Here is a 14892-nt window from a genome sequence, read left to right as displayed (position 1 = left end):
TACTTATTCAAACATATACTAACACATATTTACTCTCTTATACAATCCCTGATACATGTTCACAATGATCCATACAACCACTCACACATTCACTGGCTCTTATGCACAGTTATTAATATATGTCAACTCTCACATGTACTGTGTTTTACATATGTACTTACTTTGACATGTAGCACTGAGATATCTATTCACTCACCAATACACTCATGCACAGTCAACCGCCCATACAGCTGTTTCCACATGCACTTTTGAACCCATACATATAGTGAATCAACTACTCACACATCTATGTACAGAGTCACACACCTCCCAGCCACCCATACACACACACTCAGTCTCCCATACAAATACTTGGACAACCAATCAATAACCCATACAGTTACTCATATAGCTACTGATCAACACATGCAGCAGTTTGTAGAACAACAGACATAATGATGCACAAATTAAGACAGTTTAGTCACTAACCCATGCACTCAGTAAGACACATTTAATCATTCTCTCATACAGTCAGTCATGCACCTACTAAATCCTTCTTCCAGACACTTATACATCCACTCATTCTTCAATATGTAAGACATATTTTAACTTTACAGAAACATACAGTCACTGGATGTTGTCATCAGTGATGTCATCAGTGATGTCATTTGAGATGTCATCAGTGATGTCATCAGTGATGTCATTTGAGATGTCATCAGTGATGTCATCAGTGATGTCACTAACCATGTCATGAATGATGTAATATATGACATCATCAGCAGTGGATTGCGGGTGCGCGATATATAGTTAGTGCAACTAACTATATATGAAATTTCAATGGTTTTGTGTGAGTAAAATAAGGTTTTGAAAAGGCTAATCCCTAACTATATATGGTCTATAACCAATGGTTTTTTCAGTGAATATATATATATATATATATATATATATATTTATTTTTATTTTATTTATCAGTTTTATCACAGAGAATCAAGATGAACAAGTCACACAGTATTCATAATCACCATACACGATGTTGTAAAAATCACATTATAAGATCCAAGATACAAATCATAAAAGGGGCACAGTACCACATAAGCATTGCTCATACAGTATAAAAAACATCAAATCCTAACAGTTGAGAATGGTAGTTGTTAAATTTTAGGATTGGGGCATGGTGTCAGGAGCCCGCCTGGTCAAATCTGGATTATTACGCAGATACTCAGACAGCGGGACCCACATGTCTGAGGGCTTAGAAGCAGTCGGCAGTTCCTCTGCATATATCAGAAAGTTGTCTCTGCAATAGGCAGCGTCCACCAACCAGTCCTTAATTATTGGGGCAGGTCTGCTATCCCAGTGCATAGATAATCTGCGTTTCGCCAGTAGCAGTAATATGGACATAAGTTACTTCCCTTTTGCTCTGAGAGGTACATCTAGGCCCAGCAGACACACTCTAGGGGTACACGGAATGTCACAGGACAACATCTTCGCCAGATGGGCGATGACATTTACCGAGAATAGCTGCACCTTCTCACAACACCAAGCAAGGTGCGCAAAGTCTGCTTCATCTGCACTGCACCGTGTACATTTTGCATCATCACGTAGTTTAATTTTATACAGTTTGAGGGGGTGTGGTATACCTGGTGTATGTATTTATAATGGATAAGACGCTAGTTCCCATTTAGAGTGAGAAGGGTGGTCAATGTGCAGGCAGCTGTCCAATCGTCCTCCGTAAGGGGGGCGCCCAACATTTCAGACCACTTATCTCTCATCGGAGCAGTGTCAGCACCCATCTCATCCTGTACCTGTCTGTATAATTTGGACAAAATGTGAGCATGGGTAGGTGCAGTGATCAGTAATTGTAGAGAAAGTAGGGTTGGGGGTTCGTCGGGGAAGGAGGGATATAGTTCTCAAGCAGCTGCCCTCAATCGATGATAGAGGAATCGGAAGAGCATCGGGGCGGCGCCGCCCAAGGACGGCGCCGGAGGTGGCACCTGAGGGACCGGCGCCGGTGAGGTCGTCAGGTCAACCGGTGACGACCCGGATCCCGAAGCGGATCCAGTGGGGCCCTGCGGCGCCGGGCCTAAAGGCGCCGGCGGCGTCGGGGCGAAGCACCCGACGGTGTCGGAGCCGAAGCACCCGACCCGCTAGGGCCCCCAGACGGGTCCGCTGGGCCCGAAGGCGCCGCGGAGCCCGTCGGAGGAGCGAGGGACCTCATGGCCATGAGGAAGCGCTCGATCTCCTCTGGCGTTGCATTCTGCCCAGGGACTGGAGGGTGTGGGGCAGGCCGCGACACCCGCGACTCCGACGGAGCCGCATGGGCGGTGTCACCCGAACTCCCGGCCGCGTCGCGCGAGCGTTGGGGGGTGTCGGAAGAGCGATGACGTCTCTTCGACTTCTTGTGCTTACCTGACGACTTCGACCCGGAGGAGTGAAGTCGACTCCCGGATCTCTGATGGCTCCGACCCCGTGACCTGTCCCTCGACCTCCGTTGGTACCGGGACCTCTCAGGGCACGGGCCGACTGCCGGAGTTTGAGCTGCTTGCGGGACCTCTCCCGCCTAGCTTTCGAAGTCAGGGCCCGGCAGTCAGAGCAGGTCTTGTCGTCGTGGTCGACGCCGAGACAGTGGAGATACCGACTGTGAGGATTGCGACCGACATCAGTTGGTCGCAATCCTCACAAGGCTTGAAACCTGGCATCCCTATCGGCACCGTCCGGAGTCGCAAGACTCAAGAAACATGATCAAAAGGGATCAAAAAAGTTTAGTCAAAAATTGACTAAGGTACCACTTTTTCCGGATCTGCGCTGCTGGCGCGGAAAAATGAAGAACTGACGTCAGCACAAAGAGGCGGTGTCTAAGTACTCCGACGACGTCATCAAAGCGTCCACGACGCCGACGATGGACGGGGCGCCGCAGACGACTCCTACCGACGCGCAAGGTTACTGCTACGCAAAAATTTCCGGATCCAGTTGGACGCCTGGGGATATTCTAAGGTAAGGAATCTAATACTAACCTCTTTCTTTCAGATGCTGATTAGAGAAAGAGAAATCTCCCCAGGGAGACCGAGAACATCCAACTATCCGACAGGAAATGTATGACTATCAATAGTACCAATGCCAAAGAATATGGAAATATCCAGGATGTTCTTAAAGTGAAGAAGGATCAAAACAGCGAACCTTCTCTTCTGATGAATAGAAATCTTTTCAACCATGTTGCACATGGTCGTAAACAGCCATAAGATAAATATTTAGACTCTGCATCTCAGATAACTTAGAAGGAGAACTCACTGGCCAACCATATTCCAAAATTGAACATAAGAATAAATATCACATCCAAAACTGGAAGAAATCAAGACTTAAGTATTCAGCAGAAGAATACAAATTAGACACCTTGAATTGCCAAATGTAATGTCTCCAGCTAAAAGAAGCACACTTCCATGGAACACATTTCTATGTACAGGTAAGGAACACATCACATAATGAAGCTGGAATGACCCCCCTCACCAGGAAGCAGAACCTAAAAGCTATCCAACACAAAAGCTACCCGTGCACCACCAGAATTCAATGAAAAGTACACTCCACTAAAATAGCAAAAAGAACTGCGTTGAAGGAACCAGAGACTAAAATTACCCTTTAGTGGAAATTCAGAGTATTTGCAGAAAAAAATGTATGCACTCTGTATATAAGGTCTCACAATTGGCATAAGTAATATGGCTCTATAAGAGATCCTGCAAGTGAACAGTAATGAAAACCAGCATACCAAACTGCTTCGAAAGTAGCATGTGAAAAGATAAACTGCCTAACCAGAAAACACATCACCTGCAAATGACCTCTTGAGCATGAAGCCCATGTTCAGAAGAAAAAAGAAAAAGGAAAAACTATTCTTCAGGTATCCTTGTAACCCATGAGCTTTTAAAGACAGTATTGAAACAATAACATCTGCTCCTCGCAGGAACACCAATTTGGTGTAACTAAAAGACGGACATGTCAATGCCCTAACAAATGTAAATGTAGTATACTTGTAAAGCGCACAGCTGCCCCAGCAACGGGGCGTCCCGGCACTGTATAATGCGCTGGAACCCTTCCTGGCTCTCCCTCTGAGATGCCCCTCCTGGGCACCCCCAAGGTGAAGCCAGGCATCCCAGTGTTGTTGGGGCTGTTGTGGAGATTAAGCAAGCTAACAGGGCTAGCCCTTTGAAATATACAAATCCTGTATGACATATTCAACCCAAGAATAGGGGCAAAACTAAAGAACATATTAACAGAGAAAGAATAATTAAGACTCTGTATCACTTCCCCTATCACAGAAGCTTCTCGAACCCGAATCAGCCTGAGCCCCAAAAAGATGGGCATTGTCAAAGGGCATATCAACTAAAGTAGCCTGTGCATCCTCTGAAAAACCTAAAGTTCTTAACCATATACAACATCGTAGTGCCACCAAAGATGCCATTGCCGGACCTACTGAATCAGTAGTATCTATGCCACATCTCATTTTCAGTTTGGCAACCTTTTGGTCATCTCTAATCAGCTGTTCAATGTCAGAATGGAGGTCATCCGAAAATGATGGAAACCTAGTCTGAAAAGAATCCTACATGGCATGGGAAAAACACACAAGAACGCAAGATGTGTTGGTGGACCTTAAAGCAGAACTAGCTGAAAAAAAGATGTGTTTGCCACAAGCATCCTGATTTCTACACTCTCCCATCAATGTATGTAAATGTAAATGTAAATGTATGTAAATGTATAGGCATTTATATAGCGCGCTACTTACCCGGAGGGTCCCAAGGCGCTTCGACCGCTGCGAAACCCTTCCTGGCTTCCCTGAGAGATGGTCCCTTAATGGGTATCTCCAGGGTGAGACCAGGCATCCCCGGCGGTCTGGTGGGGCCGTTAGTGAAGATGAGGCAAGCTAATGCCCAGAGTTGCCGAGTGTGAACGCTGATCAGAGTGGGCACCGAGGCGAGAGAATTATCGAGTCCGCTGACCCTGGTCCAGAAACCTGCCGCGCCGGGAATCGAACCCTGGTCCCGGGCCGTCCTCTGCTCTCGGGTCTGCCGCCTCTAACCAGTCTTAGTTGAAGAATCCATATCCTGTGAGGCTTCAGCAGCCTGAACTACCTGACTACGACTTGTAGGATGCCTGAGGAGACAAACAGGGCCTCCAGGAGGAGAAAGGTGCCTGTGAGATACAGCCCAGTCCACCAAGGCCCCTGTACCAGACTTGGCCCAAGTACCCAACAGTATGCAGAACAAGGCCTCACTGTATGTAAGAACAGGCTCTTTCCCCAACTGTCCTTGATAAAGGACATCAATCAGGTGAACTTCTCAACTGTAGGCAGTGTCAAGTCCAAAACTGCGGCCACTCTCCTCAACACATCTGCGAAGGAGGATCTTGACTCACTAGCAAGACTAGGTGGGGAAAGTAGCCCGAAGCTGGGGAAGAGTCCAGCTCACTAGCCTCACCAAGTGCAGATATCCACGTTTCCTCCTTTTGTGAAAGAATAGTCTCAGAAATGGGCTGAAGCGGCCCATACTACCTTGTAACACCTGCCACAAGGTGACTCCCAGAAGTTTCATCATGAGGAGTAAGTGAAAATGCCACATTTCACTCAGTTTGCACTATCGACTCCACACCTGCCTGTTCTTACATTTGGACGTATTTGCCCGAGATTGGCTCCGGCTCATGGAACGGCCACATGAACGGACCACTATACGAGAAGATGACGACCGAGGGCGTGAAGTCTCTGAAGACCGTGACAAACGCATTTCAGTAACTTGATACAGCGTTTCTTGAGCGATTTGGGCTTCAGCCTCTGGCAGAAGCCGCAATTCTTCAATTTGTGGTGTTCGCCCAAACACCACATACAAACGGAATGCGGGTCTGAAGCCGACATTTGTCGAGAGCAAGGCTCACAAGGCTTAAAGCCTGATGACATAGAAATAAGGCATATTGTCCCCAACTCAAAAACCTGTCGAAGAAGGCCAGAAAAAAAGTCTGAGGAACCGCTTCTCTGGATCGGCGCTGCAGTGTGGGAAAAGTATAAACTTACGTCCGTGCACTGGAGGGGGCGTATATGACTCCACTTATGTTGCAACCAGAGTTGATATCATTACGGAGTCGTAAGGCGCCATCCCCGGCCAAGCAGAGGGACTGCTGAAAACATTTCCAAATCCAGTCTGAAGCCCGGGGAGAATTTAAAAGTTAAGGGATCTGCACTAGATGTCTCTATCAGATATGCATACTTCTTTTAATAAGGTGGAGCAAAATGATTTCTGCAAAGGGTTGGTCAAATTGTGCGGGAGAAGAGCAGCAACGAGAGGAAGAAAGCAGAGTGTGAAGAATATGAACTGGATGGCATTCAAGGCAGAGTATATTGTGAGCTTAAAGGATTAGAGGAGTCCACACACAATATGCAAAAACTGACAACGTCTGTGGAACGGAAGATCTCAATCAAGTGAAAGTGGGATTTATGGTGATTTCCAGAAACGACAGGGGGAGGCAATGAAGGAGTTTTTTTAGGTGAAAGGTTTACATTAACACAACATCAACACATAAATACGCAATTGTTGTTTTGTATGGAGATATGATTGTTTAAACACATTTAGATTGCTTATAGCTAACGTAGGCCTGAATTTTAAAATGGCTAACGTTGGTTGCCATCTTTAGTTTGCAACACATGCACATTTTATTTCAAGGTGCGCTGAAGTTCTACTTATCGAATGCAATGTTTTTTTTCCCTTCCTTCCAAAAATAAAGAAATATTTTCTCTTTGATAATCATGGAATGTTTTAAATGAATAGCGCTTACAAGAAGACACCTGCAGAGTTCCGCTTGTTATATGCATCTCTTCCTGGTGCACATAATGTAAGTTTGAAGAAGCCTGTATTGTGAAGGCCTTGAGAACATAACGAGCACATAATTGTATCATCTCGTTTTAACCTGACTGGACAACTCATAAGAACATGTGTAGGTGTGAAAAGTGTTAGAGTTATTTTTTCAATTATAGGGAGTATTTTAATTGCCTGGCCAGACTAAGAATCAGAATAGAGCAGAGCAGAACATGAAACTTTCTCTTTGTCTGTCCCTTTGAGGTGATACCATGCTGGTTCGTCTTCTGAATTTAAGACTTTGATTTACTTTGAATTGCATATTAATCGGTCATACCCATGTGGGTTATTAACTAATGATAACCTCATTTTGCTTTCTGTGAACCATTAACCTTTTATAAACCTTTATGGTTTAAAGACTAAAAAACTCAGGGGCATATTAGCAAGGAGCCTCGTTAAAATTATCGCAGTTTTAGCGGCAGGAAACTGACGCTAAAACGGCTATAATGGGCTTGCTAATATGAATTATAGAATTCCTATAGAAGCCCAGGTTAGATGTGCAGGACATCTAACCTGGGCTTCTATAGGAATTCTATAATGCATATTAGCAAGCCCATTATCGCCATTTTAGCAGCAGTTTCCTGCCGCTAAAACGGCGATAGTTTTAACGAGGTTCCTTGCTAATATGCCCCTAAGTCTTTCTTATAGAGCCTAATGTGCTTCACATTTAAGGATGTTTTGTTTTGATGACCAAGCTTAGTTGTAAACTTGATTCACCTAATGACGCTTTATGGTCCCCAAATTTGCACAAAGAAACCACAAGCAAACCTCATGCATAATTTACGGCAGGTGTTGGCCTTGTAAGCACCAGACGATTTCTAGGTGATAAAGCATGGTATGACATCCACTGGGCTTTGAGGTGTCTGCAGTCACATTTTGTCATCACAGGGAGCTTACAATCATTGCTCAAAAGCTATGGAGTATCATGCTAGACCTCCACTGTAAGAGATTATATACCTCATCAAGGGTAGAAGTGTTAAACAAATGCAGTGCTACTGCAATTCAATATATATACATTTTGAATTTGAGCTGGTGGTTGCAGTTGCGTACTCATTTTTGTGGACAGACACTTACCGGCATATTATCAACAACTAGCGATATTTATCGCTAAATGAGCTTAGCAACGTTTTTTTTTATCGCCGTGCATCGCCGGATTTTATTGCTGAGATAACGTTTTATTAGCAATGTTTATCTCAAATGCAATAAAATATCCGACGATAGCGGCTTAATGCGTGAATATCGCTGGAAATCCAGCGATATTCACGCATTAACGCCAATAAGGTCTTGACCTGAATATCCAACTCCTATTGGATATACAGGTTAAAAAGTGGTCTGAGCAGGCTTTAGTTTTCAGCGATATTCGCGCTTAGCGCGAATTTTATTATTGCTATGCCTGCGTTGATAATAGGCGATAGCGATGTTAGCGACTGCTTTCAGTCGCTAACAGGTTGGGTACGCCCACTTTGCAAGTCATTAGCGATAAATATCGCTGACATGCAAAGCGGGCCCCAAACCGCTCGCTATTGCCTCAAAGCTGTCGGCAACTGATGTTAGCGACAGCTTGTTAATAGGGCGATGAAATTATCGCCGCTTTGCGGCCGAAAACGGCTGCAAAAGCGGTGATAATTTCATATCGCCCGTCTTGCTAATATGCCCCTTATTTTTGTGGACCTGCACTTATTTTGACCCAGATTAAGAGACAGAAAACACCCAAGGAAAAAGGAGGACGAGAAAGACAGAATAAATGTGACCAATGGAGAAAGAGGGATGGAACAGAACCTGCAAAAGAGTTAAAGGAGAAGAGAGGGACTGATGGTGGATTAAAGAGGCATGAGGTGAAATCAAAACTATGCAGCCTTCGTATTCGTTATGCCGATATTCAATAGCACCAGCTGCGGGCTGCAGAGCAAAACTTTGGGGTCAGCAATAATTATTTTACAATTGTCTTTTTTACTCTTATCGTTGCATTGATAAGCAGATTTTGTTTCTGGCATGGATACTGTTTAAATCTAATCTCAGTTATTATATATTATCCCAGATTCAATGTTACTCACTAGTATGACTGGTGCCAGACACATTCAATTGAATCAAATAACAGTTCGAATCTCCCCTGCTTGCTAACATTCCACATGATGTACAGTACATGTATAGAGCACTGACCTGTTTCTCCATCATGGCCTTCTCATACTGAGCTTGGACACCATCAAGTTCAGCCTGTTTCTCATCCAGCTCGGCCTGTGCTTTCTGCAGATCTAACATGGCAGCTGCAAGACGATTCTCCTGTATAGCCAAATTCGCCTGCAAAAACAATATAAAAACATTCAGGGGCAAAAACATAATATATGGCTGGATATCAAGGTGACCCCCTCTACATCCCAATGGAAAATGCCAGCGTCTCCTAATCTATGTTCCCTTTAGGGTGCGCGCCTGCACATTTGTTTTTGAAAGTGCCCAGGTTCTCTTTTAGAGAGTGCACGCCGAACAAGCAGACATATGCCCAGATGCATCAAACTACTTTTTTGCGACTCCTAATTTACGGAATTTACCAAATCGCAAATTAGGAATTGCAAAATGGTATGCATCATTTTTCTCGCATTTTTTTTGCGATTCGGTAAAAATCGCAATTTTTACCGAATCGCATAAAAAATGCGATTTTCAAATTCGCAATTCCCATTCATTCCTATGGGCTGAAATGCCCATAGGAATGAATGGGAATTGCGATTTCGCAATTTGAAATCGCAATTCAACAAAGCATTTCAAGGGTGGAGAGGGGGGTCCAAATGACCCCCCCCTGCACCCATGAAATGCACTTTTACCTATAAGTTACATACACACATGTCCTAAGGACATGTGTGTCTGTAACTTAACAGTTTAAAAAATGCATTTTTGTGCATTTTTAAACAATTTTGCAAATTACCACGGGGTTCAACCTCGTGGTAATTTGCACTTGCAATTTGAAAATTCGCAAATTTTAAAAAAATGATGCATTGCATTTAAGGAAACGCAAAATTGTGATTCCTTAAATGCAATCGCATTTTAGAAAATCACAAAATTAGCGATTTTCCACAAAAACAAATGATGCATCTCAAAAAGCATTTTTGGAATCGCAAACGGCCGCTTTTAAGGAATCGCACCGTTTGCGACTCCAAAAATGCTTGATGCATCTGGGCACTTCTTAGAAAAGTTTGGGGGTATTTTGTACAAAAACAATTGGATTTTGCACACGCTGCCATCTTGGGACAGCTCCTGTGGTGTTTTATGTAAAAACAATTATAGATATGGGAGGCTGGGAATTTGGCGCTCTTGGATGGGCTTTGTGTTAAGTCCTAGCTGTGGGGGGAGTGGGAGGGTAAGCAGTTCTGGGTTGCTGGTGCCAAAGGGAAGTCTACTAAAGTTAATTGGGCATTTAGCAATCCCTTTGGACAGCAAAGCACATTTTGCAATACACAGGCCTCACCAGTTTCAAGTAGCCCACAGCGGTGTAATGACAGAGGCAGGGGTTTTATGTGGGGTGGGTCTAGTGAAAAAAGTTATGGGTTCATGCCAACTACTATATCCATGCCCTTAATATAGCAAGTAAAACATACGTTTCTAAAAGTAATACAGGTCAGCAATGCAGTCCTTGTTCCATTTTACTTTTTGACTACTTGTTGTATAGTATATCCAATCCTGATTCTTATGAGTATTTTATTTTCTCAGATGTGTTCCAGTAAATTATTTTTGTATTCAGCTTATGACTCCTGTATAGCGCATCAGGCAAGATGAGTTGACTTGCCTCCGAGTATTTGGGTGAGTTCAGGGTGTGATTCGGGTTTATGATGGGACAAGATTGAGCGCTCCGAAACTGCATCTGATAGCAGTGCGAGTTCCTCCTAGTGCCTCACTGGGCCGGGCCCTAAAGGTGTTCCTAAAACATGTCATGCAATCTTTGACCTCTCTGTAGACCACAGAAAGAAGCCTCATTTGTGCCATTTTGAAAAAGGAGACTCGTAGCTGTCGAGATATTGTGACTGAGTATTAGTGGTGGGAGGATCAACAAATTAACATGGCAGTCCGAGGGAAGGGTCTGGCTTGACTCTAAGAGCCTGTGCATGAGACAAGTCCTGATAATGAGTGCCGTGTAAACTAAGCAACACACATCATACAAAAATATGAAACTGGCTCTTCAAAATTCCAAAAGGCATATTTCTTCAGCATACAGATCCATTTCGCTTTAGTATATCAGAGTATTTCACTGCGTTGAAAATCATTTAATAATATTGACAGTTTTTAAACATGAATTTAGAAACATTCATGCCTCACGAATGACAACAATGCTGTTAGTGAACTAAGAGGTAAGCCAGTTGTAATGTGCAACCTATATATGGCTTTTATTCTTATTATAGGGGGAGGAAGATTATAGTTATATCTATTAAATCAAACAAAAAATGTGTTTTGTACAGCACACATCCACAACTTACATATTTCAAGATGCTCTCATTCCCAATAATGGAAAAAAGGCACATGTAACTAAAAATATTTGCCTAAGATTATAAACTTTGGGCCAACAGGGAAGACAAGACTGGTCCTGGTTTTTTGGTTTCACATTTCTGCAATTCTAGCACTAGATGGATGCAAGAAAGTAGGATCTGCTTTCATGGTTACCCCCACTTTTTGCTTGGTGTCAGTATGTTTTTGACCTAGCCTAACTGGGATCCTGCTAATCTCCCTAACTTTTGTACTTCCCCAATTGGCTACTGCTGTACTCTTGTAAGCCCCTAGTATATGGCACTAAGGTACTCAGGGCATAGGTACACCTGGGGTCTCCCATGGGCTGCAGCATGTATTGTACCACCCATGGGAGTCTACTTAAATTGTGACTAAAGGCCTGCTATTGCAGCCTGTGTGAGTTGGTTCTTGCACCTCTCACGACAGACACTGTCGTAAAGACACTCGAGGGGGCCTCCCTGCAAGGCACGTGGATGGGCCCCCCTGTGGGCTCAATCAGGCGCTCTGTGGCCAGAGTGCTGTGGTGAGGGGGCCCCCTGGAGCTTGGGGCCCATCCCACAGGGGGCCTGTGTTACTCCCCTGTCGACAGATATAAGTTTCATTATATCTGAGGTCACTACACTTGAAACCTATAAGTCACCTTTATGGCAGGCTCTTCAATCCTGAGGGCAGGGTGCTTGGTGTGAGGGTGCCCCTGCATGAGCAGGACACCCCTCCAAACCACAGAGTCGATTCATTAGGCTTTGTAAGTGTAGTCAGCCATTCTAATATAGACAGTAGACATCAGTCATTGTGAGATGTCTAGCTATATAGGGGCTGCACCAAACCTGGTCATGATTGGTATAAAAAATGTTGGAATCATACCAAAACACAGATTCCAGTGTTGGAAGTAGGATCCCATGAACTGGGGGGCTCCCTTAGGGTACCCCCCTGTACTCCGGAAACAACCTTTAAGGGTCTGACAGCAAGCTAGTTCTGCTGCAGACCACAGACACAATTCTGCTCCCTCCTGCTGCTGAGCCAACCTTGAACAGGGGAAGGAAGAACAATAGGTTTCCTGTCACACGGAGGTGTAACCACATCCCAGAAAGGACTTAGTGTATTGGGCTGGGGTAGGGGCGCTGCCCAGCACCACCAGACTGCTTTGAAGGGCACATTTGGTGCCCTCCATGCATACTCCTGTTTGAGTCAGTTCAGGGAGCCCTTAGCTCCCACTCTGGTGCGAAACTGGACAAAGGATATGGTAGTATCCTTCCCTCTGTCCAGCCCCTCCTCTGGGAGGAACCCCTGAGTTGTTTCAACCCTTTCCTCAGTGTGTTTAAGGGCGTGCCTGTGGGTTAGATTCAACGTGGGACAAGACTCAAGCGTAAAACGAAGTCACTCTTTGACCGTCTGGACACTGCAACTTCGACTGAAACTGAGATTGCACCAAGGAAGACTCCTGCTGCTCCTGGTCTTGCTGTTCTTCACGTCTTCTTCATCATCTGGGTCTGTGCCTCTTCTAGGTTCTTCAACAGAGCTGTGGACATCAAGGACACCCAAAGTACTCTCTCTTGGAGTTAAGGAGTCACTCCTCTGCATCTGCATGCACTGCAACAAAGCTGGCCTGTCTGCTGCTCCTGTCGTCCTACAGATTTCCCGTGGCTCAGCAACACAGGTAATGTTCTACAACTCCCTTGAGGCCTGACCTGTCCTCGCTGCAATTTTGAGGCCAGTATCCCTCGTCAGACCCACTGGGACAGAACCCATGTGCACAGCGTCTACTTACTGTTGCCAAGGCTTGTTGGCTCTGCGCTGTAGAGATCTTCAGGCTACAAAAAGCTCCAGCCTCCAGAATTATATTCCCTCCAAGATCAGGGTTTTTACTGCATCCTCTGCAACGTAGGCCTTTATCTTTGGTGCGCTGCTTGAGGGCCTCTTGCAACTCCAGTTCCTATGGCCTGTGGTTCCTTCTGATGGTCTACTACAGCTTCAGTGGGCCCGCTGCTTGCTTGGGGCCTGCTCTGACTCTCCTGCTGTTGGTGAGTCCCTTGGACCTTGCTGGTTTCAATGTTGCTCCACCTTCGTTTTCCACTCCAGTTACAGCTACCAAGGCTTGATCGTGCTCTCGCCAGACACCAACCACCTAGTCACCAACATCTGATGAGGGACAGCTTGTGCACTGCTCCTGGTCTTCCTCAGTGTCGCCTGGTCCTCACAGCTGCAGTGACATGCTCACCGTCGACTCTTGATAACCTCTTACCATCAATGGGCATAGTGTCTTCGTGCCTCCTGGTCACTCCTGAGTAGCATAGACTCTGTCCCTCCTCATTGCAGTTTCTTCACTTCTAGAATCCACACTTGGATTCTACTGGACTTCTTTTAAGTCTTCCATTATCGTCTACGCAGGTTTCCAACATCTCTTCACCCCCTATGCACCTTGCTTCCCTGGGGTAGGTGACAGGGTGGCTCTCCAGCCTTTCGCCCTCTAAGGGAATTCTATGGGGTCCTCTGGGAAGACTCCTTCTTCTGCAAAACTGCAACCGTGACAACTCCATTGACTTCCATTGGTCAGACAGCTGTGTTCCCACTCTGCACAATGCCTCTCTGGGGTCCATGGGGACTTATCTTGGGTGGTTCCTTGGGTCTCCGGCTCCTCTGGGTCTACTGGTCCAAGTCTTGTTCTCCTTTGCAGTTCACATTATACTTTTAGTATATGGTTTGGTCTCCCCCTAGAGACCACCATATTTTGTGCCACTTACCTGAATGCATTTGAAGTATTTTTGTGTATTGTCTTAATATCTCCGGATAGGAGATATAGCAATTTTTTAGTGAGCGCTGTGTAATAAATAGAAGTATTTTTATATAAACACTGTATGGTTATTTTTTCATCTAACATATACTATAGGATTCAACTGGTAAAACAAGCTGTTTAACATTCCAAGGTAAGCCTAAAGGCAGCTCTCCACAGCTACTACTTTGACAACATTCTATGGTTATCCAAGAGCACTAAAACCCCTATAAGGGTTACTTGGATTAGTGCAAGATGCACTATCTAATACGCCCACCTCCTACAATGGGTATCTTATTCTCTCTCTTGCTTTACATCAAGGGTTGATGTTTGTCTTCAGATCTTGGTGCATGAGCTTAGGGTGTGTGTTGCAGGCAGAAGAAACACAAACTCTCATCTCGTTGTTGTCTTGAGGTACCAAGAGGACTTTAAAGTTGGCCAGAGCCAGGCATCTGGCTCAGCATCCAATGTTTCGCCCATCTCTACAGAGCTACAAATCGCCACGTCCTTTGTATTGTGGAAAGTACCATTTGGACTTCTACCAATCTTCAAAGAATCATCTGAACATCATCTAACAGCCAGTTGAGCCCATCCAGACGAGTGAAGCATGGCAATAAAGACGCACATGGTCCTCAATACCGAATTCACAGTATGAAGGCCAGAGTAGAAGTTCTCATTGGCTGTGTCCAGACCATCATGCAACACTTGATGGTCCCAAAGGTGAACAGGGAGGTACAGGAAATATTTGTGCAATTTCCTAAAGATCAAGAG

General features: G+C 44.9%; 1 protein-coding gene across 1 annotated transcript in view; it reads right to left on the bottom strand.

Moving 5' to 3' along the window:
* LOC147659471 (dynein axonemal heavy chain 5-like) overlaps window positions 1-14892 on the bottom strand; it is a 566399-nt gene that overhangs the window by 314778 nt on the left and 236729 nt on the right. Inside the window, exon 5 of the mRNA XM_086951731.1 lies at window positions 9024-9161. Coding sequence (XP_086807857.1) covers window positions 9024-9161 — 138 coding nt within the window. The remainder of the gene's footprint in view (window positions 1-9023; window positions 9162-14892) is intronic.

Source organism: Lissotriton vulgaris, unplaced genomic scaffold (genome assembly GCF_964263255.1).
Source record: "Lissotriton vulgaris unplaced genomic scaffold, aLisVul1.2 SCAFFOLD_1229, whole genome shotgun sequence".
NCBI classification, from domain to species: domain Eukaryota; kingdom Metazoa; phylum Chordata; class Amphibia; order Caudata; family Salamandridae; genus Lissotriton; species Lissotriton vulgaris.
Note: the sequence above shows the minus strand (reverse complement) of the source record. Positions and strands in the feature narration are given on the sequence as shown.